General features: G+C 42.2%; 4 protein-coding genes across 5 annotated transcripts; 2 read left to right on the top strand and 2 right to left on the bottom strand.

Moving 5' to 3' along the window:
- The first annotated feature begins 3,314 nt into the window (after nucleotides 1-3,314).
- emp1 (epithelial membrane protein 1) lies at nucleotides 3,315-8,346 on the top strand. Its single transcript, XM_052084301.1, has 5 exons — nucleotides 3,315-3,459; nucleotides 4,250-4,333; nucleotides 4,956-5,055; nucleotides 5,292-5,432; nucleotides 7,058-8,346. The coding sequence occupies exons 2-5, from the start codon at nucleotides 4,259-4,261 to the stop codon at nucleotides 7,213-7,215; spliced, it is 474 nt and encodes a 157-aa protein (XP_051940261.1). The 5' UTR covers nucleotides 3,315-3,459; nucleotides 4,250-4,258; the 3' UTR covers nucleotides 7,216-8,346.
- f8a (coagulation factor VIII associated) lies at nucleotides 7,593-14,079 on the bottom strand. Its single transcript, XM_052084291.1, has 12 exons — nucleotides 13,923-14,079; nucleotides 13,512-13,558; nucleotides 13,348-13,420; nucleotides 12,746-12,905; nucleotides 12,571-12,639; nucleotides 12,371-12,491; nucleotides 12,068-12,160; nucleotides 11,479-11,543; nucleotides 9,637-9,718; nucleotides 9,454-9,500; nucleotides 9,089-9,144; nucleotides 7,593-8,982 (listed from the first exon to the last, which is right to left on the bottom strand). Exons 1-12 carry the CDS (start codon nucleotides 13,979-13,981, stop codon nucleotides 8,901-8,903), a joined length of 954 nt encoding a protein of 317 aa, XP_051940251.1. The 5' UTR covers nucleotides 13,982-14,079; the 3' UTR covers nucleotides 7,593-8,900.
- Nucleotides 14,080-14,842: 763 nt separating this feature from the next.
- si:ch211-243a20.4 (uncharacterized) lies at nucleotides 14,843-19,090 on the bottom strand. 2 transcript variants are annotated; one of them, XM_052084292.1, is made up of 6 exons: nucleotides 18,755-19,090; nucleotides 18,414-18,683; nucleotides 15,813-15,934; nucleotides 15,416-15,523; nucleotides 15,216-15,340; nucleotides 14,843-15,137 (listed from the first exon to the last, which is right to left on the bottom strand). In XM_052084292.1, exons 1-6 carry the CDS (start codon nucleotides 18,843-18,845, stop codon nucleotides 15,068-15,070), a joined length of 786 nt encoding a protein of 261 aa, XP_051940252.1. In that variant the 5' UTR covers nucleotides 18,846-19,090; the 3' UTR covers nucleotides 14,843-15,067. The 2 variants fall into 2 exon arrangements, with proteins under 2 accessions (XP_051940252.1, XP_051940253.1); XM_052084293.1 differs by having other exon boundaries at nucleotides 15,216-15,326; nucleotides 18,755-19,068.
- Nucleotides 19,091-22,551: 3,461 nt separating this feature from the next.
- On the top strand, nucleotides 22,552-24,230 carry si:ch211-243a20.3 (uncharacterized protein LOC100151507 homolog). The gene is made up of 3 exons (XM_052084299.1): nucleotides 22,552-22,712; nucleotides 22,788-22,917; nucleotides 23,786-24,230. Exons 1-3 carry the CDS (start codon nucleotides 22,598-22,600, stop codon nucleotides 24,099-24,101), a joined length of 561 nt encoding a protein of 186 aa, XP_051940259.1. The 5' UTR covers nucleotides 22,552-22,597; the 3' UTR covers nucleotides 24,102-24,230.
- Nucleotides 24,231-24,813: the final 583 nt, after the last annotated feature.

The raw sequence follows: 24,813 nt of genomic DNA, 5'->3' as shown, positions 1-24,813 counted from the left end.
TCTGTAATATTTTTCCACGGAGCACTCTGTGCACAATGGCTGTTATGTGAAAGAATATGTTGAGGCATCACATGTTGGGACACAAATAGAAAACTCAACTGAATCAGAATTGGTGTTAAAGAGGTACCGGCATGCTCTCCTGCTCTCCCACGATATATAAGCACAATTTGCGGAACCCAAAAGGCCAATTACAAGCCACTCAGCGATGTCGGTCGACTTACAATTGTTCGATATGAAAACAATGAGAAAATCTTAGCTTGAGTCAATCTGTTGCCATAAAAACTTTATTAGCTAGACATTCAATGTTTTAAGTAATTTTACCAATAGAATGGATGTGTTGGGACAGAAACAAGTTCACCACTGTATTATGACTACTTGCCACCGCATTTAAACAGTCCCTCAACTTCATCAATGCGAATGGAGTAATAATATTAGTGTTTGAGATTGCGTTGCTCACAATTAACTGTCACACCAGTCCGAAAAGATGTTAACTGCTAATGTAACATAAAATTGTTAAACATTCTCCGAAAAAAAAACAAAGCACAGAGCCAGTCGGCGACTCGTGCTCGCACTAACGTTAGCAATTAAGCATATTGCATGGACTTGACTGACACAACCTTCATTACCCTTAGCCATTTCTTTGGCTGCCAATCACCCTGCTAGCCATCTTTGCTCTCCAGTGCTGCCATACATACGAGGCCATAAAAGCAAAAGTGAGAACAGTCTTCTTTCCTGTCTCCATTAAAATACAGTAATCTAGCTTCCTCAGGAAGTACAGATGTTGCCGTCTCTTCCTGCAGCTAGCCTCAGACACTTGTATTGATCTGGAAATTGGATATGGTGGCCTTTAATATTCAGTAGGTCTGTGTAAAACTAACTCAGGGATACTAAACACTGAGTCAACGATGTTTAAAAAAAAATCACAATTCTGAGCAATGCCATGTACTTCATCACAGAATAAATACCTGCGCCTTTCCTATATAGGGTGATCCAGAATGTGTCGGATACTGATCTGTTTCCAGGTTGAGAAGCTCACACTGTCAAGTCAGAAAGCGCTCTCAGCAAAAAGAAGGCGCGGCAAACGTAAAAGCAGTGGAAGTCATTCTTGTTTTCTGTCTTCATCCCACCTCCAGCAGAACAATGCAACTATTGTTGGCCAGGCATGAGGACTACCACCAGCGGTGTGCCCCCCGCCCCACCTCCTCCCCGAAAGATCTTTGGCCCGAGGGCAGAGATGAGCTAAGCCTGCTTTCTAAACATGCTTTTGTCATAAGAAGACCTACACTCACTTGAGCTTTTCTCTCATCTGACACAGGTAGTAAAAAGCTTTAGTGGATGTACATTGGATGACTGAGGGTGAGCCTCTAAAAACATGGCATTATTTGAAATATCCACGACATCTGTAATATGTCACAAGTGAGCCAAGCACCAGCGGCCTCACATTTACTCATTCACTCCAGCACCATAGTCACAGCCTTTGCTTGAACAATACCATGAGTTAAATAGAAGTCAATCGTGTCAGACTGTTATTTTGTAAATACCAGCGTTTTTCAAAGCCTTAGCTGCAGTTCAAGGTTGCCACGGCGATGCTCGCTCCTTTCACTTCTGTTGCGATTCGGTATCAACTGGATTTTTGTGCTCTGGTGTCAGTCGGTGAGCTTCACCTATTTGGTTCTTTTCTGTAAATCTGGACTTCATGTGTGTGTGTGTGTGTGTGTGTGTGTGTGAGAGTGTGTGTGTGTATTGTAACTTTACAAAGTGTTTTGCCATAAACGAGGCATCGGTATTCTAAAAACAATGGCCTTTATACCGTTATAATACTGATACAGCTTGGAAACCCATTCAGCGGAACCTCTAAAGACCTGCTGTTGAACAGATTGCAGTTGGTCCAAATTCTCAGCGGAAAAAATGTATCTATAGTTGATCAAAAGCTGAGTGCAAAATGCTGTAACTTTTTTTTTGCTCCTGTGCCTCCTGTGGCTTTTTTTTGTAGATATTTTGCAGCTGAGAGGCAGCATCAAAAAGGGCGGCAAACAGTTTCAAAACATTGAAAACAATAGGACTCAAGTTTGGAATGTTTTAGGGGAAGAAATACAACAAACTGTACATTTTATACAAAACTGTGACTCTAGAGGATGTAAATGTGTCAGAGCATGAAGTAATTGAGAGCAGATGGATGGTAATGACAGCAGAGTACAGAAATTTACTGCTGCAGCAAAAATGCTTGAGCGCGTATTGCTTCACATGGGATGTAACCACATTTTTTTGGGGGGGGGGGCATTGCTGAGCATTTACATACTGTTAGTTCCTTCTGCATCATCATTTGGGCTGAGGATATTTAAAGTACACTGCATGCTGGATATGTATTTGAGTATGATTACAACTTTAGGAAACGAATCCCTCCAGCAGTATCAATCAAAACTGAACATGATCTTTGAAGTGAATTATTATTATTTTTAGTTACGGCCAAGTAAGAATATGTTGCTGTCATAACGGCTGATGGTAACTCAGTGGCAGTGTATTGCCTGGCAGTTTCTTGATAATACATTTGAAGGTTTTTATTACTGATTTGAACTAGTATGAAACGACAGACTTTCACCGTGTTTCACGCAGCGTGTTTCACTTACTGTACAAGCCATTAGTATATCCATACTTCATGATGAGACAAAAATTCATCATGGTCAAAGCAAACAAATAAATAAATAAATAAAACAAATGCAGGTAGACAGTCAAGGGGTGACTTCTGAAGCATCATTTCTATACAAATATTGGTGGAATTATCTACTCAGACATTACAGCATTCAACTTTGGAGCTTCCATGCTTGAATGTGTATAAAGTGTGATAGTGGTATGACAGGATTTGCGGTTAGTTGGCAAACGCACAGCTACAGTAATACTTTCCATAACCCGAAGGCACATATTCGTGCGGTATCTGGGGATTCCTACAATAGTTAGTCATGTTACCATGAGGATTACAATGCTTCATTTATTTATTTATTTTTCTTTGGCAGCTCAGATTGCATTCATCCATTCCAAATTCTGAGGTAACTGCAATTATTAGAACGTAGACCGAGTGTGATTGATGATGTTCTGCAACTACATGGAAATAAAGGAGATGGCCAGTATTATCTCATAGTCCTACAGAAAAAAATACAACAACTTGCTGTGGACCGTTTGTTAAAATAACTTGAGGAAACACTCCAAACGAGCGTTAAGTATAAGACACGTTGTAAAACACGTTTTTAATTTTTGAGGACAGCATGCAGAGTAGCTTTTTGGTGACTGTGGACATTTCATTGAGGAGAAAAAAAATGTGAAACTTTCTGGGTGGGGCTTGCACAAGGGGAAGAGAGGGAAAACAGGCCGATGTGTGTGCGTCCCAGTCAGAGCTGGGTGGGTCTTCTATTGCCATTCGCATTTTCCAAATAACTCCCGGGCTTTGCGTTCGAGCGCTTTCAGGTAATACTTTATTATTCTCGATTGCATTCTTTTACTCCTAATTGTTCCTCTCGTTCAACCGACTGAAACGCGCGTTTTTTTCGTGGTTTTGTGGTTACTCAAAGTGCAGGAAAGCGAGATTTACGGCGCAGCCCAAACTTTCAAAGTAGCACAGAAGGGTTGAAAAGTTGCGAACGTAAAAGGCGCGCATTGGAAACTATTCCAAGTCGAACGGTAACCGTCATAAATTACGATATATGTAAGCCGAAACAATTTCTATCATTATGTTTTACGTTTATGATTATGGTCAAGCGTCGCGTTCTCGCGCTCTTTTCAAAGCTCTTGTCGGCATTGTACAGTAGAGGGCCTGCGCGTGTAATTTGGGAATGTCCGGACACCGTCGCAACAAAAGCGGCTTTCTCGTCGACGGAAATGGCTTCAAGCCCCGAATTCGACCACTACAAATGGTACTTGTTAATTTGTCCCGCGATGCGCCACAATCGGTGTTTGAAAAGTTTATTACATCGGCGTGGGGGAATTTGTTGGGGCTGGGCTGGAGTGGGGTGGGGGCACATCTGTCTGCGGGGCTTTCAGGGGCGTTTTTGGGGGGCCCTCTGTCTGTCAGCTCCCATTCGCAGTGTTTTATCTGGGACAGCTGTGAGGGTCTTTCTGTAAGGGGGAGGTTGACTTAAGTACTGTACAGTGAATGCTGTGCATCCTCCTACGCGCGCGCCCCCGCGCGCACCCACACACGCGCGCGCGCACACCTCACAGTCCCTCCAAATCACTGTGCCAATATTTCTTTTGCCAGAGGGTCACCATGTTGATGCTGGCTGGAATCGTTGTTGTGCATCTCACCGCCATTATCCTGCTCCTCATTGCTACCATTGATAATGTAAGTATGGTGGGGTTTTTTTCGTTCATACAACGCTCCACCCTGCCAAAATGACTCGCGTTCCAATTATGTTTGTTTTACCCAAATGAAAACACGTGGCAGACTTTGGGTGTTATTTAACAAGTTTTATGACAGTTTTGGGGTGGGTTCGGGTTAGTATTTTATTACCCACATTTATCACCCATATTTCTTTTTTTCCCCCACATTATAATCTGATCTATGAAAAGAGTTTCCAAATTATTTATTTCATTTCATATCATGAAAGGGTCGTCTTGTGTTAGTTTCTTTCATGAGATATTTTACTTGCTTATACATTTACAAAAATAGGTTAGTAGAATGGGGGGTGTAGTGAAGAATTGCACATCATTATAGGCATTTCTAATATTGTGCCTCTCTTTGGTAGCTAAATAAGGAAACAAAAAACAGAATTAACATGAAAAATATTGAGCACAGCTCTTGTATTGGATTGGGTACACCTTGCTCTGGTGATTTAACAGGTCGCTAAATTGCATACGGGCAACGGAAATGGATACAAAGTGGTTTAGAAACAAATCACCCTGAAATCATTTCCGTATTTCGTGGCATAATAACGTGACATTTACATCTACCTGTGACTCTGCAGGCCTGGTGGACCACCGATGTATTGTCAACCGACTTGTGGGGAAGATGGGAGCTGGTCAACTCAGCCTGGCATTACACTAACCTGAAAGACTCCCCAGAGGGTAAATGCTGTTTAAAATTTGCTTACCTGACAGATGCTGTCCCACTGCAGTGAATAAGATATGGTCACAGGTGTTAAGAAATGAGTCAGTATAAAGCCTGCTGGCACGTGCCATGTGCACGCAACAGCTAGAGCCTGTCCCATGAGCAAATTATTTGTGCTTAAATAGCGCTGTGCAAATATGCAATCGTCAGCGTTTTTTGTCATTCCTTCACTTTGTATGTATTTCTATTACAGAGTACCTTCAGGCGGTACAGGCGACTTCAGTGCTGGCGTGCATCTTCGCCATCCTATCCCTGTTTGTCTTTGTGGCTCAGCTCTTCACTCTGCCCAAAGGCCAACGCTTCACCTTCACCGGTGTTTTACAGTTGATCGCCTGTGAGTGATAACAGCCTTGTTTTCTACAACCACAGGGAACCTTTCAGTCCGCTCTATTGGATGATGTGCTTAGATATCTTTATAATGCATGAGCTAATTGTCTGATTAAGCGCATATTCACATACTGTACACTCTTACTGAGAAAGAGGGAAGGATCATTGCAAAATCTTTAATGATGTGGTAGAATCAATGAATGGTGCGAGTCCGTTTGCTGGTAGCCAGAGGCAGGGTTCAATCACAGCACATTTGTTTGTTCTGCATGACACAATTAAGACAAAGGTCATGTGTTCTCAAGTCTCGAGAATCTGCTGGGTTAAACTGCACAAGACGAATGGAATGTCATGCACAAAAAGCACTGACTGAAAATAAACTCAACCTGGATAAGCACGAAATCGCACACGTATCATTAGTCATAGAGTTAGATATCCGGGCAGAAATAATATTTCGCTTGAAAAATGGATGAAAATATTACATGTAAAAAATAAACTGATGGGAACTGGGCAATGGTATTTTCTCAGAGTGGGAGTCTCACCTCCTCAAGGGGGCGCCAGAGGATCTCAGGGGAAGTGCAGTATCGTGAGAAAACTACAGACGAAACATATTCCCGCCAAATTAGCTTCAGATACATGCTCAATGAAATTGGGTTGATGTTTAGTTCTAACAATGAAGGGTGAGACTCAACTGTATACAGTTACGGTTAAAGTAAAATAACAATTAGGGGTATAAAAAGCCCAGAATGTTATGGTAATTTTCAAATGTTAGTTTGAACAGAAGTCTTACATATGAAGTCTTCCTGTAGCTCCAATTGCCTTAGGGCGTTTTCCTCACTTCTCAACATAATGGGCAGTCAGAAGTGAGCAGAATGAATCGTCTTGTTGGGCACCTATTTTCTGCTCTAAAGATTTGTAACACTCATTGTCATCTGCATTTAAAATAGATTTCATAGTCTGAATCCTCTTTGGGCGAGAGACGGATTCATCCAGTGTTACACCAAATGCCTTCATCTCATTTTATATAATTTAACGAGTGCTCTAATATGTTACGGCCGCTCCTGATTTGGATTAAAACACCATATTTCCTCTTATTGTGGCCTTTGCTTCCCTGCACTTATGAATCATGGGGTGTGTCGTCCACATGTGCCGAGGAGGGAATCTTAGAAATAACAGTGACAAATACCATACATAACCACAATATACACTGCATGAAGAGCTGACATGGCATCTGTAGAGTTGTCAATCAAAAGCAGACACAGCATCTGTAAAGCTGCCAATCAAGAGCAGTCATAGCATCTGTATAGCTATCAATCATAATTGAAGACATGCATTCTGGAATCAAAGCTTCAAATTTTTCCCAAGTTTTCCCAGAAAGAAGAAGCAAAAACGTATTAACAATCCTATGTCTTCCAATATAAAGTGAGTGAAAAGTGTTGTCTGGAAAATTTATCCGAATGCTCCGTATTCCATGCTGATGATTCACACGTCATCGATCCCCAGTACTCGCTGTATTTAAGTAAACACCCTCAACCAGTACACGAGGAAATTGTTCTTCTTGATTTGTTATTATTGGTATATGGAGTTTTCGGTTATGAGTAAAAACTGACTTAAGTGCTCCATTCTCGCCCGCAGGTCTGTGTATAATGATAGCTGCCTCAATTTACACCGCCGAGTTCCACGCCAATGAAGACGGAGCATACGGACACTCCTATATCCTGGCCTGGATCTCATTTGTCCTCACACTCCTCTTAGCAATCACCTATCTTGTTCTGCGGAAAAAAAGTGAGTGAGTGCAAACAGAGGAGTCCGGGATCTGTGATCACATTCCTTCTTAATTGGGACGTTCAAGAAGTATCCTCCAAAATTGTGACAGATATTCGTTGTTGGGAGTTAAACAAAATGGGAATATTGCTCAGTCATTTAAAAAATACATATATGCCTCATTTATCATTTTATTGTGCAGCTTTCCCATCCCGAAATTTGATGGTAAAGACCACATGGGAGTAAAGTGCTCTAGATTTGGATAACAAGCTAATTTACAACATTACCATAACAGTCAAATTAGTTTCAGTGACAAATTATAATGATGTGAAATACTTTAAACATCTCGTGGCAAATTAGGCATACAGTATGTCAACTGTGACTTTACTAGCTTCGTGCTAGTTACTGTAGCATAAACTTAGGGAGAAGTGGGAGAGACATTGTCTTTTTTTGTTTGTTTTGTTTTTAGTTTACACAAATAGTTTTAGAACGTCGTACATGTGGATTTTGTTACCAATGAATGATGTAGCCTCTATGCTAAGCTAACCCAAACTACAGCCAGACAAGGCTTCATACATTTTCTGTGCAAACAGGAGTGTAGCATCTCTGTGCCTTAAGTCTCACACTGTTGGCTCTTTCGAAGTAAAGTCACCAGTTATGATTATTTAGGAAGTGGGGTCTTGATAACTCGAAGTGCTGACACCCCCCCAAATCAAACTGAGGCTTCCAACAACTACCACAAGAAAGAAGTTAACATTCTGTGTAAAGTTACAGCATGTTCGCAACGCTACAGCTTCCCTGTTGCAGTACTTGAACAATTCAACAAACCTTAATTGAAAATCGAAGTAGTTTTAAGTCATGTATCTTTATTTTCTGATTGAAGTATAGTGTATTCTTGTTTAATCCATGTACATTGTAACCATTATATTTTTGTAACATTTTGTTATATACCTTTAATTTTCAAACTATGTTTTGCATTTTGTTTGTAGTTGGCTGCTATCTTAAAAGAAAAAAATAAAGTAAATCAATTTGTACATATGAACCAGGTATGGAGGACGACAGTGTTACATTAGATCATATTTCTAAAATATACATTCGAAGGTTTGTAATTACATTGGAGTGAAGCCATACACTATAATCAATAAACAACCATTAACAAACACCGGTTCACGCTTCATTGATCATATCAAGCTCAACAATATGAAATGACTAGATAAATAATATATGTATGAAGAACTACTATCTTGGCAATATGACGAACGTTAAGGTTTTCGGTTGAACTCTTTGCTCGAACTTTGCATGTTCTCCCTGAGGCTGAGATGTGAGTTGACTCTGGCTTCTTTCCACATTGCAAAAAACGTGCATGTTAACTTCATTTAAGACTCTGAACTCCATAGGCGTGAATGTGAGCATGAGTATGTTTGACTATGTGTACCCTGGCGGGTCACACCCAAAGTCAGCTAGAACAGTCTCTCTCTGAGAACAGGAGCTATAGAAAATGGATGGAAGTTCCATTCGTGGGGAGAGGGGGGGGCACACACGAAATAACGATGTTAACATCATACCACAAATGTTTTTTTTCAAGGTTTTACATTTTATATTTCTCTAAGCGCAAGCATTTCTTGAAGTCTTAGAACAGACCCAGTCTCAAGCAGGAATGTTTCCATGATGTTAGCTATCGTTCCCAGAGGAAGCGGATGAGAACAGGACGCTACTAAATGCCTTGGCCAGAGGGTGTGATGCGCTCCTGAACCACTAGGTGAAGGAGGTGATTCTGTTCAGCGGTCAGCAGTGGCCTAAGGTGGAAAAACAAACACACAAAAAACTGTAAATAAAAAACAAAGATACGCCATGAGAGGCAACACACTGCTCTGATGGTGAGAAACATTTTGGAATGCTTACCATAGCTCAGTCTGAAGAGACTTCAGGGACTCTGTGTCTTTCTCTTGGCATGCCATCTGTGAAACACATTGGCTTTTATGTGCTGCACAAATAAATTCAGATGGCCTTGACTGTGTTTGTTCATAAACTCGGTTGATATTTCACTATACGCTCCTCGTTTTGTTCGGGCTTCATCAAGCAACAATACTATTTATCAGTCCTTTGAGGATACGCGTACAAATACTGCAAATTAAAATGGGAAAACTGCGATCCATTTAAAAAGCAGGGACAATCCCAGCACATTTTATCGCAGCTTTGCAAAAGGCCCCGAGGAGAAGACCAGGAAATCCTGTCAAGTGCAAAAGTATGCGGCTGATGAAACTCACCACCACCGACTGCAGGAGCAGGAAAACATTCTCTGGTAGGAAGGTCACTGAAAGAGAACACAAGCACTGACTCGTTGGGCCTCAAATAATGGTTAATTGTAACAAGCCACCCCCCTCTCAATCAAACAAAGAAGACGGAAGAGGATCTTAATCCTTTTGATCATCAATTAAAAGTGTCTCCACCTTGGCTGTGTGGGTCAAAGGACTCCCATGCGTATCTCTCCAGTGTTTGCGCATGTTCTGGTAGCAGCTTCTGAGGCGGAGGCTGCACAGAAAAGTGAAACGATTCAAAACATTTAGGAGGCTTCATGATTTACAATATAGAATAGAGAGGCAAACACAACTGGTGTTATGTTGGGTTATCGATTCTCATTGTTTCGGCTTTTCCTTCCTTTCAGACTAAACCTTTAAATCTCATCTGCGTGCTGCAATTTGATGGCTGCCTGTCACAAAAATGATGGTCTTTGTCTATGCAGCTTATCGAAACAACGCTCCTGTGCAATGTAACCCGACTATTCCATTCTCACTTTCAGTTTAATTTTTATACACCGAAAACACAGCCTTGTGGACGACAATGTGTGCCTACCCCGTCAGATATCCTCCGATTGTTGTCCATGTAACCCAAAAGTCACAATAGACACGTCTTTTGTTTTGGCAACCAGTTTATGATTTGCAGTATGATATTTATTTACATTTGTATGATGTAAAATGTTCATAGTACATGCAAAACGGTTATCATTGTTGGCCCCAGGACAGCAGAACACAACAGGGATGGCAATGGCTAGTGATGGAAAAAAAAAAGCGGAAAGGGGCGTGGCCGGTATGGAGCGACCAATCACAACAAGTAAGACATCATACACGTCCAATCGCAGGGCTGTTTACATTCGGAAGATGGAAAGACTGATCGGGAGAGCTCGTGAAAACTCGACGATAAGGTACCTGACCCCCCTAAAATGTTCTCAACAGATTTAGACGACTTACAAAAATGATCAATTTAAGAAATAAAACGAGTATCCGCGTAAAATTGCCATACTGTGTATGTATGTATATATATATATATATATATATATATATATATATTCATCAAGGAGGAGACTCTGTGCTTGGTGGTTGCGCCTTCTCGGCAGCATGGGTATACCAGCACCGTTTTTGACTGGAGGAATGTCGGCGCCATTTGACTGTCGTTGCTGGACAGTCCCGGGGCGCTTGTGTCTTGCGCCTGTAATGGGCAGCATTTTTCACAGCCCCGCTTTGTTCAGCGGAGAGATCGGTGCTGTTGAACGGTCTGCGGCTGGATGGATGGAGGTCTTGAGGAGCCGACGATGAGAAGAAAGGAGCGTTGGCGCGGAGTGCCGATGCGGATTTGGAGCTGGGAGTCGCGGCTTGGAGTTTGAAGCGGATTATGTGGGACAGGAGAAGTGAACTAATCTCTTTTCGTCAATGGACGCTACAGCTTCGTGTTTGCTTTCAAAACTTTGCTTGTAGCAGACGTGTGCACATTTTCAGCATGATGTCTCTGATCCACTGGTGAAAGGACACTTTGATCCTCTCCTCTTTCATCTATAACTGCTTCAGACAACAAACTGTATGCAGAAAAGTGGTGAAGATTGCACGACTGTCTCTGTCCTATGTGTTGTCTTGTGTTATTTTTGTTATTTTTGACTTCAAAATGGCGCCGCGAGAGTGGCTGCCTTTACAGCAGCTCCTATTTTTTTGTTGTTCTACTTCTTCCTTTCATAACTTTGCTGCTGTGAACCTGGAATTTCTCCATTGCGAGACTAATAAAGGTTTTTCTTATATATATATATATATATATATATATATATATTCTTTTACAGGAAGTGAGTTTGTAGCTCACTTTCAAGTAGTCAACTTTGCACAACAACCTGAATGACCTTGTACAGGGAGTTCAAGGAAAAGGGGGCTTTGAGATACTCCCCCATTTTCACCATTCAACTGTTTTGGAGCAGTGCTGACCTGCATACAGTCCAATACATGGATTAATAAAAAAAAAAAAGATTGTACCTCAAGCAACATCAGCAGTAATACTCTGGCGATCTCGCATCTCGCCACAATGTCCAGAAAAGCACCTGTAAGATAAGTTTAAAAAAATACTGTAAGGAAGAGATGCAACAGCTAACCAATAGAACAGGATGCGGGAGGATAGGAAACGGCAGGAAAGGACAGGTCCGGGGTTGTGAGCCTGGCAGCGCAAATAGTATGTGGTGTGAGTGTCTATGTAGTGCAGAAACACCTTTTGGGATTATAGAGGACAGTCGGGCGATTTGACAAAATCAAAAAGGCTGTCATTTTGAGTGCATTAAAAACCAGATGACCGGCAGGGCAGAGAAGCTGAGCAGCTGGACAAGTGGACAGCACAACTGTGCTGTAGTCTGGATCTGCTGGCTGACTCCCCATGCCCTCCCTGGGGAAACCTGACTGCAGAATACTTACAGTGTGGTAATTTCCATTTATTTATATAATAGAAGGTACATTTAAAGGTACATTTAAAAACAGTTTTGTCACAGTTGGCAAGAATTACGGGTTGTCAATCATTTTTATTTCCTTTTTTTGTGGACATGGACAGATTTAAGCGCTGTGAAAGGAGCCTCACCAACAGGGGTGCTGGTGCCTGGTAGTTGCAGTCCTCTCTCCTGGCACGTAAGCTGCATTTCCGTAAACACTGACAAGGCGCCATCGTAGTCACCTACAGAGACACAAGTTACATAAGATAAGATACAAAATGTCAAATATGTGGTAATGCAACTCTTTATTGATTAATCGGTCAATCGGCTGTTTCGTATCCCACTCATCCCTTTTCTAAACTACCGTACTATGCTCCTACTTCGGGTTGCAGGCGAGCTGGAGTCTTTCCTAGCTGACTTAGGGTAAGAGGCAACAGAGTCATTAAACTCACGTGTGAGAATTTTACATGAAGCCATTTCGCCCATCGACAAAAGAGATTCCACTGGCATTTGTGTTTGTAGCTCTGCGGCCCTCTGATAATGAACAATAGCTTCTCCTGGTCGGTTCATCTCCTATTGAAGATGAAGCGTCTTATCAAATGAAATAAAGTACGTCACGCATATCGTGTACTTCTTGAATATGACAGCTTACTTTGAGTGCATTGCCAAGTTCTAAACACAGACTGGCTGCCATCACAGGCTGGTTCATTTCAACATACACCTGTAAAAACAACAGCAATTATCAGACAATCACTGGATACATTTACTTGGCACAACAGACAGTTTCTCGCACTTAAAAATCAGAAAAAAAGGGGATCACAGTGAACCTTGATGGCAAAACTGTAGCAGTTGAGTGCAGCCTGCAGGTGCTCGTCAAAGCCTGGTGCCTGCAGTGAGCGATTCTCTTTCTCAGAGGAAAGAAAAAGGCGTGCAGCATCAGTTAGCGCCAGAGCTTCTCCTGGTGCATTAAAGAGAGTCTGCTCACACCTGCAGGAGCAACAATCACAACACGATAATACACAAAAGTGGAACACTGCTACTGCAACTGTACAGTCTGGAATAAATGTTTTAACGATAGCTGGTGTTTGACTCCAGAACAGATTATTTCTATTTCCAGCATTGAATATTGAAATATTTAAAAATCAATCCGGTCTTCAATACTGTGTATGTAAATAAACAAAAGCAACAACATCAGCTATATCTGCACAGCTGCACACGAATGACGAGCTCCCAGACCAATATAGAAAATGTTATTCTTTGTATTTCATTAACATATGGGATCAGGAAGTTTACAGACAATCAAATAACTAAACATGGAAACACAAATTTGTTTGTATAATCTCCGCTTTAGAATTTGCCTACTTCTTACTAGCAGGGCCTGGTCACTAACACAAAAAAACTGATGTTATTTGTGTATATGTTCTCTTACCGGGCCATGGCCAGGTTACAGAATGCGGCATACTGCAAACAGTCCTGCTGCTTCAGCTCCTTGGCTAGTTGACCTGAAACAGCAAACATTGCTGAATGTAAGCTAAGCAAAAAAATGGACAATGGAGATGCTAAATTGGTCATTACTCGAACATGAAAACATACCAAACTGCTCACTTGCCTCCGCAACATTTGGCTTCCGAAGGAACCGTCTGCAAAGAGGGCAATTTTTTTCCAATTTTCACAACGAGCAAAATGTTACTGTGTTACTATCAAATGGTGTCCAGGTGCTAGCAAGCAGACGGTTTCACCGAGTGGCACAATGCTATGCATTGGCGATGCCGCTAGCTCCTTAATAGCTGATTTATATCCTAGCCTGAAAACATTCTCATAAAACATCTATTTGTGAGATGCAGTAATAGCGGGCGAGGAGGGACCCACTGATAAATATTACATCCCTCTACCAGTCGACGGAAGCTAGCAAACTCTATCTAGCTTGCTAGACAGCAACAATTACATCTGGAAAAGTTTCAGCTGATGTTATTTTTCCCGACGATTAATTCCGCCAAAACTTACTTTTTAAGCTTATTCGATACAGCGCGATATCTCGCCAAGAAGTCACCTTCTGCAGCCATGGTCACCGCAGGCAACACAAAAGCAACCAGGAAGTGCAGCAACCGTCAGCAATGTTGTGAGTGGCTACTTTTTCGTCCTCTATTGGTTGATTCTTGGCGGTTGGCAAACAACCTTATGATACATTACTGCCATCACCTGGTATGGAGTGTGGATCTTTGGTTTACTCAGACGGGCGGTGGGGTTAATCCGATTACCGGTACAGTACTGTATGTCTGTTTCACTCAATTATTGCAATATTTTCTTATATTTTTTCCTTTGTGAACTTTGTGTCAATTTTTCTAAAGTAAATTAGCTTTTTATTCTCTTTAATATTACAATGACATTTATTCTCTCAACCACACATCTTTCACACCAAAATAAGGCACCCTCCATCGTTTCTACTTCCCGATAGCTACAATTACGAGTATCATGCTTGCCTATTCCGAATAACATGCCTTGCACCCTTTTAGCATGTTTGTCTGGTAACTCATAAACCATTTGTTATTTTGGCCCAATAATGTGAAATTTAAATTTATGGAAATCCAACTTTTAATTCAAGTGCATTTATTCAGTGGAGGGCGGGGGCGAAATCCTCCAAGAAGAAATAATTATTTTATATATTTATCAAATCATGTGTGTCAAAATGACCTCATCAGATGTTTATCATTTCTACAACTGCCTTTTTGCCAATCAAACACCATCTAAGCTTCTCCTATAATGTTTAACAAGATGGGAGAACTCATATAAATGGGATTTTGGATCATTTCTTTTTGCACACCCTCTCTAAATTATCCAGGCACCTGGACCCTCTCGTCATCACTCTCCTTTTCCTCTCACTTCACAGGTTTTCAGTGGGATTGAGGTCTAAAAATATAAACATATTTATTCTTTGATTTATTTAATGTTGAGGACACAATGGTATGCAGAGGTACACTCATAACATTTTTATAGAACATATTATTGTCACGGCAGAGAGGTGGGGGCGATGAAATATTTTCTTTTCCCTAGGGAGGCGTAACAGAAAAGCATTGGCATATATACATGAGTCTTTACAATATATAATTTATTTATGGGTTACAATGTCAGCCAGGTTTGCTCAGGGTTCTTTATGATTCAGAAATTCTCGTAGACAGACTCAAATGCCCCTTCCTCATGTTCTTGCTTGCGTTGTTCCCCCTGAGGAGAGATATTGAAATGCGTTTATCTTGTCATACATTTCTGAAGATGTGATAAGGCAGCAAGTGCCCGACTGACCGGTTTCTGACTGGTTTTTGGCTTGAGAGCAGGCTTCCTCTGCTGTGACTCTGCGTTGACAGCTGAGCGGTCAAGCACATCATAAATGGAACGTGGTCGTGGCTCAAGACTCTAAAACATATTTTCTTATCAGTTGAAAAGAGAAAAGGGACAACGATAATGAATGACCTGAATGTGCCTCCACCCACGGGCATACTTACAGCATAGAGGGATGTGGAAGAAGCTATTATTACACCCATGCCGTCATCCTCAGACTTTTGTGCTTGCGTTCGTTCGTTGTTCTGCTTTCGATCGGGGATTTGTTTTTTCTAAAGTTTAGAGGGGGAAAAAAAACACGTGCTTGCAACAAAATAAATAAATCATTACAAACATTTGCAAAGTCATGTTGTAGACCCTTTTTTTAAATTTTGGCATGTTGACTAGTAGTGCCCTCAGGGGGTGGAGTTGACTCTAGCTTCAGACACTATGATTCGACTTTGTTGAAGAGAGTGAAAGAGAAACACTGCTCAGCTGAATGTGTAAAAGAGCTCCGCTATTGCAACATGCCTTTAAATAATAAACCTTGGAAACAGAGACTGCAGAAAAGGCCCAACTTACCCAAGTTCCTCTGAAGACATACACAGAGCTGAGCACACTAAAAACCAGCAATACACCACAGCAGCAGGCCACCACGATGAAGTCGGTGTAGTCCACCCTAGTGACATCCCTGTAGCCTTCATCTGGAAGAATACAACTTTCATGACATATTTAGAAGCCAGATATAAAGTACAGGAATGATTATTGGTGGGCAGAAACAAAATAAAATGTTGGCCAATGATTGCTTTACTTTCCTCGTGACATTAAATAATGGACACAATTGTGGGCAACGGGTCATGACATGGTCCTGTAGTTTTCCTACTTAGGACAAAGCCACCATCACTGGTATGCACTTAGACGAATGAAGCTCTGGTCAATCTGGGATATTGAACATCAAGGAAGCAAGTGCCTCCCTTCTATCACTTTAGAAGGTAGCAGAGTGGTTTCGAATGCTGCAGTTACCCATTTTAGTTACATGACCAACATTAGAATGACTTACCGTGTTCAGTCTGAGTATGACGCAGCGCAGTTTTACACCACGACAACCATAATCAGAAACATTCATTCATTCATTCATTCATTCATTCATTCATCTTCTGAACCGCTTGATCCTCACTAGGGTTGCGGGGGGTGCTGGAGCCTATCCCAGCTGTCTCCGGGCAGTAGGCGGGGGACACCCTGAATCGGTTGCCATCCAATCACAGGGCACACAGAGACGAACAACCATCCACGCTCACACTCACACCTAGGGACAATTTAGAGTGTTCAATCAGCCTGCCACGCATGTTTTTTTTGGAATGTGGGAGGAAACCGGAGCACCCGGGGAAAACCCACGCAGGCCCGGGGAGAACATGCAAACTCCACACAGGGAGGCCGGAGCTGGAATCGAACCCGGTACCTCTGCACTGTGAAGCCAACGTGCTAACCACTGGGCTACCGGGCCGCCCTAATCAGAAACACTTTCTGACAATAGCAATTTCCTATTAGCCTTGAGAAGGCAAAATTGCGTAACTCTTGTATTGGATCTCATTAAACGGAGCAGATGTGCCTTATTCCTAAGTGTTACATTCATAATGCCTCCAAGGTAAATCTGTATTTATTTAACAATAATAACAACAACAAAACTGTTAAGGGAGTAAAACTGTCCAAGGATGTTTCCTTAAATAAGAAATTGGCCAGAAACACGACTCTGTGATTTACATCACGTTAAATGCTGGGGGGGGGGGCTTCTTCTGTTGTGTGCGTTCCAGTGTCTGTCCTCTTGAATTACTTGAATTACTTGAATTACGTTAAATAACTTGCAGGCAAACGCCAGCCCGTTTGTTCAGTTAAAAGGGTTCGATGTCTGGCAAACTTTATGATCAGTGAAGCCATGTAACGTTAACCTGCAGAGAGGCACGCAAAACTGCAAACAACTCCAATAATCAAGTATGTGGCTTGATTGTCAGTTTCACTTAGAAATGTCCACTAATTTTGCAACAGCACTGTGTACAATTGATCAACTACACTGGCAATAAAGAAATAAATTAAAATAAAAAGCAGCTTGAATGTACACTTGCAACGAATGTAAATTTTCAAGTGCAAATACAGTATGTTAAAAAATCATATTTCTCTGTATAATAAACAGAAAACTGTTGTATAAATGTTGCAAACCTGTCATAAGTAAAGCAATACAACACAGCCAAAATATAAAAATGACAATATTAAATGAACATTGTTTATCATCCGGGCGGCCCGGTAGTCCAGTGGTTAGCACGTCGGCTTCACAGTGCAGAGGTACCGGGTTCGATTCCAGCTCCGGCCTCCCTGTGTGGAGTTTGCATGTTCTCCCCGGGCCTGCGTGGGTTTTCTCCGGGTGCTCCGGTGTCCTCCCACATTCCAAAAATATGCATGGCAAGCTGATTGAACACTCTAAATTGTCCCTAGGAGTGAGTGTGAGCGTGGATGGTTGTTTGTCTCTGTGTGCCCTGCGATTGGCTGGCAACCGATTCAGGGTGTCCCCCGCCTACTGCCCGGAGACGGCTGGGATGGGCTCCAGCACCCCCCGCGACCCTAGTGACGATCAAGCGGTATGGAAGATGAATGAATGAATGAATGAATGAATGTTTATCATCCCATCCACAATGAGTGTTTCCCAAAATAATGTAAAAAGACTGATCATTTCTGGTCTCAAATACTTACGTAATTGCTATCATATTATATTGAATTGATCAATTCTGTCGATATGAACAAAAAAGAGAGTCACCGTGTGCTTCTCAGATACGACTTGAATAAATGAGCCGGATTGCAAATACAACGTCGTATTCTCACGAGGGTATCATCCGTAATGGAGCCTATCCCAACTGCCTTCGGCAAGCAGTTTGGGGTACACCCGAAGTGGTTGCCAGCCAATCGCAGGGCACACATAAACAAACAACCATTCACACCCAACAATCACACTTGGGGACAATATAGAGTGTTCAATTAACCTACCCTGCATGTTTTTGGAATGTGGGAGGAAACTGAAGGACCCGGAGAAAACCCATGCATGTTTCAGTATCATGCATTAGAAGAGTCACCTATTCAGCAGCAGCGGAGTGTCAACAAATGCCTTTTTCTGCACATTAGCTCGTCTGTACTCACCTTTCAGTCGTAGAAACCAGTACGCTTTGGCCACCTTATACTGGCAATGATATTCTCCGGAACTCATGAGCATTTTCAGTTGAATAATGGCCTTGTTGGTCAACGCATGGCCTTGGGTTGCAGGTACTTTGTGTTTAAAAATCATCTGGTTATAAGGGTCAAAACACGCCAAGGTGTCTTCACTTTGGTTCGCCGGGATATTCAGCTCATAATGAACGTGGAGATCTTCACCCGTGAAACCCACAAAGACAGTGTCGAAAAATAATAATTCTGCGGGAACAAAGCAAAATGCAACATACATGTACAAGAATACATATGATGGATATTTGTGGGTGGCTTACTTGGCTCTCGAGTCCCTGCGCATAAAGGAAGGAGCATTTTGAAAATCCAATTCAGCATGGGAAAGAAATGTCGATGTTGTCGTAATGCCATGTTTTATAAGGTTTGCATTCTCCACCATTTATTCTCTCCTCTGTCGGCTCTCAGTTACCCAGTCTCACTAAAATGACAAGTGAGACTTCCTGTTTCTGGGAAGTGCACTTCCTCAAAATATGAGTTGCTCTGTGTGAACTCACAGAGGACAGGAAATAGACACGGCCCTCATGATGTCGATCATTTTAAAGCATTTCATGTCACAAAGGTGCAAGAAAGAAAAATTACACCTTTGGGAATTTTTTTTTTACAATTGGGCCCTGTTTTCATCCCCAATGCAAGTCTAGTATAAAGCCCAGTCATAACTGCATGCGTGGGTAGATTTTTCTGTCATTTGGTCTTTTGTGCTAGAAGAGGGCATTTGCGCCATTGTGGGAGGGAACACAGCAGACTCTCAGCCAATCAGAGCAGCTCTGAGCTCATTTTCTTTAAATTCACCACAGAGAGAGAGAGGCACACGGTCTACATGGGTTAAGGACTAACTGGAGTCTATGCTGGAAATCGACGCGCGCAAATTGCAGAAACAATAAAAGAAACTGCAAGATCTCCACTTGTGGAATGTCAAATCTGTCTACCGGCGCCGCGATCAAATACACCACACACACATTCACCACCCGCCTACCATTGAGAACTGCTAACATCGAAACTACTTTTTCTTACCAAACTGGCAAAGTGCACCGGGGAAGTGTAATAGAAAATGTCCTCGGTCTGCCGGAATGCCTATGGACGTGCAGTGCGGTCAACCAAATTCACAAACACGCTAGAGCTAGACTTTCCGCTGTACAAAAATAAATAGAAATCCACGTGTTTTTAGTCCACTTCCTGTGATCAAATTAGCAAGTGCGTCGGGGACGCGGTATGGACATCTACTCTATTAATCACAGGTGTCAAACTCAAAGCTGGGAGGGGGTGGGGGGCACATCTGGCAAGCCTATTTCATGTTTCTAAAAAAAAAAACATTCTCAAGTACAGTTTGGAAAAGAAGTTACGTAGTACATGTAAAGGACAATATGCGGCTGGTCACTAGCCACCTCTGACACATACCGTGAATGTGTGTGTGCATGTCTGTGAGGAATTCCACACAGGGTGACAAATAGCCTGTCACTAATGCAGACCAGCTGTTAACTGGGGAAAGATTCCGTCACCGCAATCATTTTCTTTCTGTGAGGCATGGAAGTTCGTTCCTTCCTTTTGTCTTTTGCTTTCCTCCGGTGACATTGTGCAGCTCTTTGTAGGCTGATATTCCACTTTTTCCTTTCCGTTAAATTTCTCTGCGGACGCGTACGTGTTTGTGTGTTGGTGTCCAACTGTGATCTCACCACAGCCTGCACACCATGATAACACACACAAACACACACATCAAACACTGCTGTAACATCTGGATGCTAGTTAGAAATGAACTACACATGCAATTTTTATATCACGCATAACTGGACAAAACACAATAGCTACCCTATCCTATCTACCCTTCAGCCCTGAGCGAAGGCCCCTATGGAGCACACTTTAGCCTGCTTTGTACATTGCTCCATCTGCTTCTACGCCGCTCCATATGATAGGAATCCAGATCGATAATTTTAAGTACCGGTACCCTTTTATCTACCAGTACCGTACTTGAAAATGCATTGGGATTCCACTGATTACATTTTGTACAACAAATTGAGTAAATTCAACCAAGATTTTTGTCAGTGTACTGTTTGCTTGATCACTGAATAAATTCCAGATAAAATCTGCTGTGCATGAATTAATCTCCTTCAAGTGGTGAAGCGGTGCATATTTATGATAACTTGACAAGTAACCCTTAACATGGAGCAGTTAACATACGTTAACATTTAAAGCAATGCCGAATCAATATTACAAATATTGTAAATGATAATACCAAATACGCCGTCTTCTGGCTCACTCCGTCTTCTGGCTGATTGATATACTGCTCGCTCTCTGGGTGGGAAGGGACAAATTTATTGATGTGGCCCGAGGGAACTTTATAAATGTGTCAAAATGATCAAAACTATCCAGAGCAGAGAAGAAAAAAAAGAGGGAGCAAAAAAGAGGGGGAAAAATGTGAGAAAGGTCAAGTTGTTGCTCTTTTGGGTTTGTGTAATTAGATGTCACTTGCGTGATTTGACAGTTACAAAACAGTTCTCTTATATCAGTTATATTATAAATTAAATGCAATTTTAAAAATTCAACTCCTCTTTTAAGCCTACATAAATGTTTATGGGGGAGCCAAATTAAATCTCACCTATGGTGCGTGATGGCTCGGGCTTTTGATGGTGAAGATTCTCTTCGGTGGCTTTGCTCTTCCATACAAGGAGGCGCGGTAAGTTAAGAAGACGAGGATGGGCTCAACTCATTACGTAGGGAGAGGGAGTGAAAGTTGGGAGGCCTCGGCAGAAGTGTTTTCCGAGCATCATTGGAGCCACTCGGGGAAAAGAAGGAAGGCAAGTCATTGAAAGAAAGAGGCAAAACAACGGAAAGAAGCCATCAGTTGATGAAGAAGCTTTGTGCATCTTTACCTTTAGAATTGTGAGTATGTTTTCTTACCTTCTTGATAGCATCAGAAACCGAGCTCTTTCTTGGCTGCAAATACTTTACATACAAAAAAAAAATGCAGTTATGTATTTATCAATCGACAAGGCAATCATTTCAAGGCAGCACATGGTGATGTGACATGTTTTCTCCAGATGTGAAAGACGCTGCACCAGATGACTGTTTTCCTCTCGTTTTCACTCGATTTTCTCTCCACCTTTGTGATGTCTATAAATCTGTTTTAATACCTCAACAATGAGTCAGTGGCTTACTATGATCCGGTGTGATTAGCACTCCCCGTTATGAGGATGCATGATCTACCTTCCTTTACACGTGCTGTGCTGAATATTATGGCAAGTGACATGATGAAATAAACAAACAGGCATGTGTGCGTCAGGTCAAACTTCAACTGGCTAAGTGACCATATTTCCTCAAATTGACCTGCTATAATAGATGCCGTGCTCCAATTTCTTATTGGGTGAGTCATCAACATGAATAAATTGAGTGAGAGCACACATGCTGTAAAACAAGAGGGAAAAATGACACATCCATCCATCTATCCATTTTCCGATCCGCTTATCCTCACAAGGATCACGGGGGGTGCTGGAGTCTATCCCAGCCGTCTTCGGGCAGTAGGCGGGGGACGCCCTGAACTGGTTGGCAACCAATCGCAGGGCACACAGAGATGAACAACCATCCGCGCTCTCACTTACATCGAGGGACAATTTTGGAGTGTTCAATCAGCCTGCCATGCAAGTTTTTGGAATGCGGGAGGAAACCGGAAGACCCGGAGAAAACCCACACAGGGAACATGCAAACTCCACACAGGGAGGCCGGAGCCGGAATTGAACATCAGCAATGTGAGGTCAACGCACTAACCACTAGTCCGCCCTATGACGACACATTTCTACGTTATTATGTTATTAAATAATGAAATTCTAAATATGAATCAAATATCACCATAAACAATCACTGATGATGTTGAGGTTTATTTCATCTGCCTTCCATGCATGCCGCAGGGGTTCAGTTCCCACTCAGGTTCAGTGTGAATCATGGTTTGTCTCGATACGTGGCCTGTGATTGAAGGGCGACCAGTCCAGGGTTTATTCTTTCACCCAACGTCATCTGGGATGGACTCCGGGTCATACTCATTGAGTTGATTTGTTTCATACAAAACCTGTTCCGCTCTTTTGCTTTCATCTCTTTAAGTGCTCCGTCTGCTGGTCATGAATCCTCACTTGCCATTGATAGTGCTGATGGTGGTTGCCACGGTAACGGGGGCCCACTCAAATCATCAGGACAACGAACTGGATTATGGAGACTGGAACTACAGAGAAGGAGGTAGAACGTCACCGAAACAAGTTAGATTGCGTGCTTGTCATGGGATCTTCGATTCCAAGTGTGTGTTTGTGTCAGTCGACAGAGTTAATGTGGCTTTGGTGCGCAGTTTGACCAAAGTTCTGGATGCATGGGGGAAAGGTATTTTCAAGGAAATCAAGACTTTGCTGCTTTCCAAACCCAACACACTGCTTCCCGACTACTCCAGGTAATTTTCGGTACTAAATAATCTCTTAAAACCTTGAGTTGAGCATTTTTGTTGAGCTACTTCACCACCAGTCACCAAACCAAACATTTGACTGAAATGAATATACGGTACGACACTGCTTTTGATCACGCAACTGTCAAAGGAAATTTGGTCCTGTGTAGCCGATATACCAGATTGCAAATGTTATAGATTTTGAAGATGAACACTTGCTCAGTGACCGCAGATCATCATGGAGAAAATGCACAGATTAAATGTAGCGGTAATCGATTTTAAAGTCGAGAAGTAATGTACCGGTATGTATGACATGGTGAGCGTAGTCACCTCAGAGTCAAGAGGCAAAGTGAACGAATTCTATTACTCTACTTATAGAACTCTACTCAAGCCTCCCTGTGTAGAGGTCGCATGTTCTCCCTGTTCACATGTTGCTTTTATTTGACTATGCGTGGTTCCTCCGACATTCCAAACACTGGTCCAGTAAGACTAGGGCTAAATTTTTGTGACCGACATAAACCTGTCACGACGCATCTCCAGGCCGATGCAAGTTGGAACTAATGTTGGTAATTTCACAGACGACTGCCATCTGGCGGATCTGTGAGAGGGACGGTGCGGGAGTGGCTACAGCCAACTTCAATCAGAACCAATCAAAGTAGCTCCTGTCATGAGCCGAAACTGACTTTGGTCGAAAGGCAGATGAAAACCCTGTCAATCACATACAGAGACAGACAACCATTCAAACTCACATTCACACCACCACAAAGTGGGAACTGAACCCCTGCCGCCTGCCTGGAAGTCAGGGTTATTGAACCATTCCACACCATCAGTGAGTTCTCATTATTTTCTACCGTATCCTCGGCCCTTCTTTCTGCAGAGTGCGTCCTTTATCAGAAACCATCAACGATCTGCTCAGAGAAGTCATCATGCTGCATCAGCGCATCACAGAGCTCTCCCATCGCCTAGCAACCATGGAACCGTTCTTCCGTCACCATGGCTACCGTGAGGAGAGGCTTGGGGATGACCTGTCTTTGGGGCGTCAGGGCCTGACAGGTGAGGTGGCAAGCCTGGCCCGCTACAACACAAGCGCATGGGCGAGGGCCAGCCCCAAGAAGGCGAGCCGGTTGGTGAGGAGGCGGCGGGTGAAGGTGTTGAACAACGGCAACGTGATGGTTGTGCATAGTGCACAGTGACAGCTCGTGGCCAGAACAGAGGAAAGTTTGAGAATTTACAAATAAGTTCTAATTTTTTTATTCTTTCATGATTTTATAATTGTAACGTAATGAAATGTACAGTCATAATGAATTCACAAATGAATTAAAGTGACTTCTTTGCTCTATATGACAATATAACTATATGGCAATATAACAAAATTAAATCAAAATTACATAAAGCAATTGACTAGTGTTGTTGTGCTTGGATGCAATTCACACTTAGTGATGCGGTGAATGTGAACGCTTGCTCGTGACCGGTCCCGAGTATATTCTGCCTTTCAGTCAGCTGAGATAGGTTCCAAGTTCTTGCAGTCCTAATGAGGACAATTGATTTTGAAAATAGAAGGATAATAATAATATAAGGGGGGGTGGACGTCACAAAACTACCTGGTCTAGGCTTCAGCCTTTATAAAATGGATGGATGAATGTTAAAATATATAATAATAATAGTGAAATAAATGTAAAACATGTTGTGTGATTGACAGGTGACCAGTCCAGCAAGTAACAAGCCTTTCACCCCAAACTCAACAACCGTGACTGACGCAAGTGAGAACAAACACGATCAAAAATGGATGGTTGGGTCAATTTAACTACCTGATAAAGTTGTCGCCTTTTTGCTATGGCTTTAACCATGTTTTTGTCAAAACATAAATCACATCAAATGTTTTTGAATCCGACCAATTCAAAAATC

Source organism: Hippocampus zosterae, chromosome 13, assembly GCF_025434085.1.
Source record: "Hippocampus zosterae strain Florida chromosome 13, ASM2543408v3, whole genome shotgun sequence".
Taxonomy (NCBI): Eukaryota; Metazoa; Chordata; class Actinopteri; order Syngnathiformes; family Syngnathidae; genus Hippocampus; species Hippocampus zosterae.
Note: the sequence above shows the minus strand (reverse complement) of the source record. Positions and strands in the feature narration are given on the sequence as shown.

What these genes read in the sequence shown, in the direction of transcription:
- emp1 (XM_052084301.1), top strand. Translation starts at nt 4,259, where the DNA reads ATGTTGATGCTGGCTGGAATCGTTGTTGTGCATCTCACCGCCATTATC. An exon ending in TCATTGCTACCATTGATAAT is followed by an intron (nt 4,334 to 4,955) that starts GTAAGTATGGTG and finishes GTGACTCTGCAG; the next exon opens with GCCTGGTGGACCACCGATGT. An exon ending in TGTTTTACAGTTGATCGCCT is followed by an intron (nt 5,433 to 7,057) that starts GTGAGTGATAAC and finishes TCTCGCCCGCAG; the next exon opens with GTCTGTGTATAATGATAGCT.
- f8a (XM_052084291.1), bottom strand. Translation starts at nt 13,981, where the DNA reads ATGGCTGCAGAAGGTGACTTCTTGGCGAGATATCGCGCTGTATCGAAT. An exon ending in GTATCGAATAAGCTTAAAAA is followed by an intron (nt 13,559 to 13,922) that starts GTAAGTTTTGGC and finishes CCCTCTTTGCAG; the next exon opens with ACGGTTCCTTCGGAAGCCAA. An exon ending in GCTACAGTTTTGCCATCAAG is followed by an intron (nt 12,640 to 12,745) that starts GTTCACTGTGAT and finishes TTGTTTTTACAG; the next exon opens with GTGTATGTTGAAATGAACCA.
- si:ch211-243a20.4 (XM_052084292.1), bottom strand. Translation starts at nt 18,845, where the DNA reads ATGGCATTACGACAACATCGACATTTCTTTCCCATGCTGAATTGGATT. An exon ending in CGCAGGGACTCGAGAGCCAA is followed by an intron (nt 18,684 to 18,754) that starts GTAAGCCACCCA and finishes TTGTTCCCGCAG; the next exon opens with AATTATTATTTTTCGACACT. An exon ending in CAAAAACCAGTCAGAAACCG is followed by an intron (nt 15,138 to 15,215) that starts GTCAGTCGGGCA and finishes ATCTCTCCTCAG; the next exon opens with GGGGAACAACGCAAGCAAGA.
- si:ch211-243a20.3 (XM_052084299.1), top strand. Translation starts at nt 22,598, where the DNA reads ATGAATCCTCACTTGCCATTGATAGTGCTGATGGTGGTTGCCACGGTA. An exon ending in CTGGAACTACAGAGAAGGAG is followed by an intron (nt 22,713 to 22,787) that starts GTAGAACGTCAC and finishes TGTTTGTGTCAG; the next exon opens with TCGACAGAGTTAATGTGGCT. An exon ending in CTGCTTCCCGACTACTCCAG is followed by an intron (nt 22,918 to 23,785) that starts GTAATTTTCGGT and finishes TTCTTTCTGCAG; the next exon opens with AGTGCGTCCTTTATCAGAAA.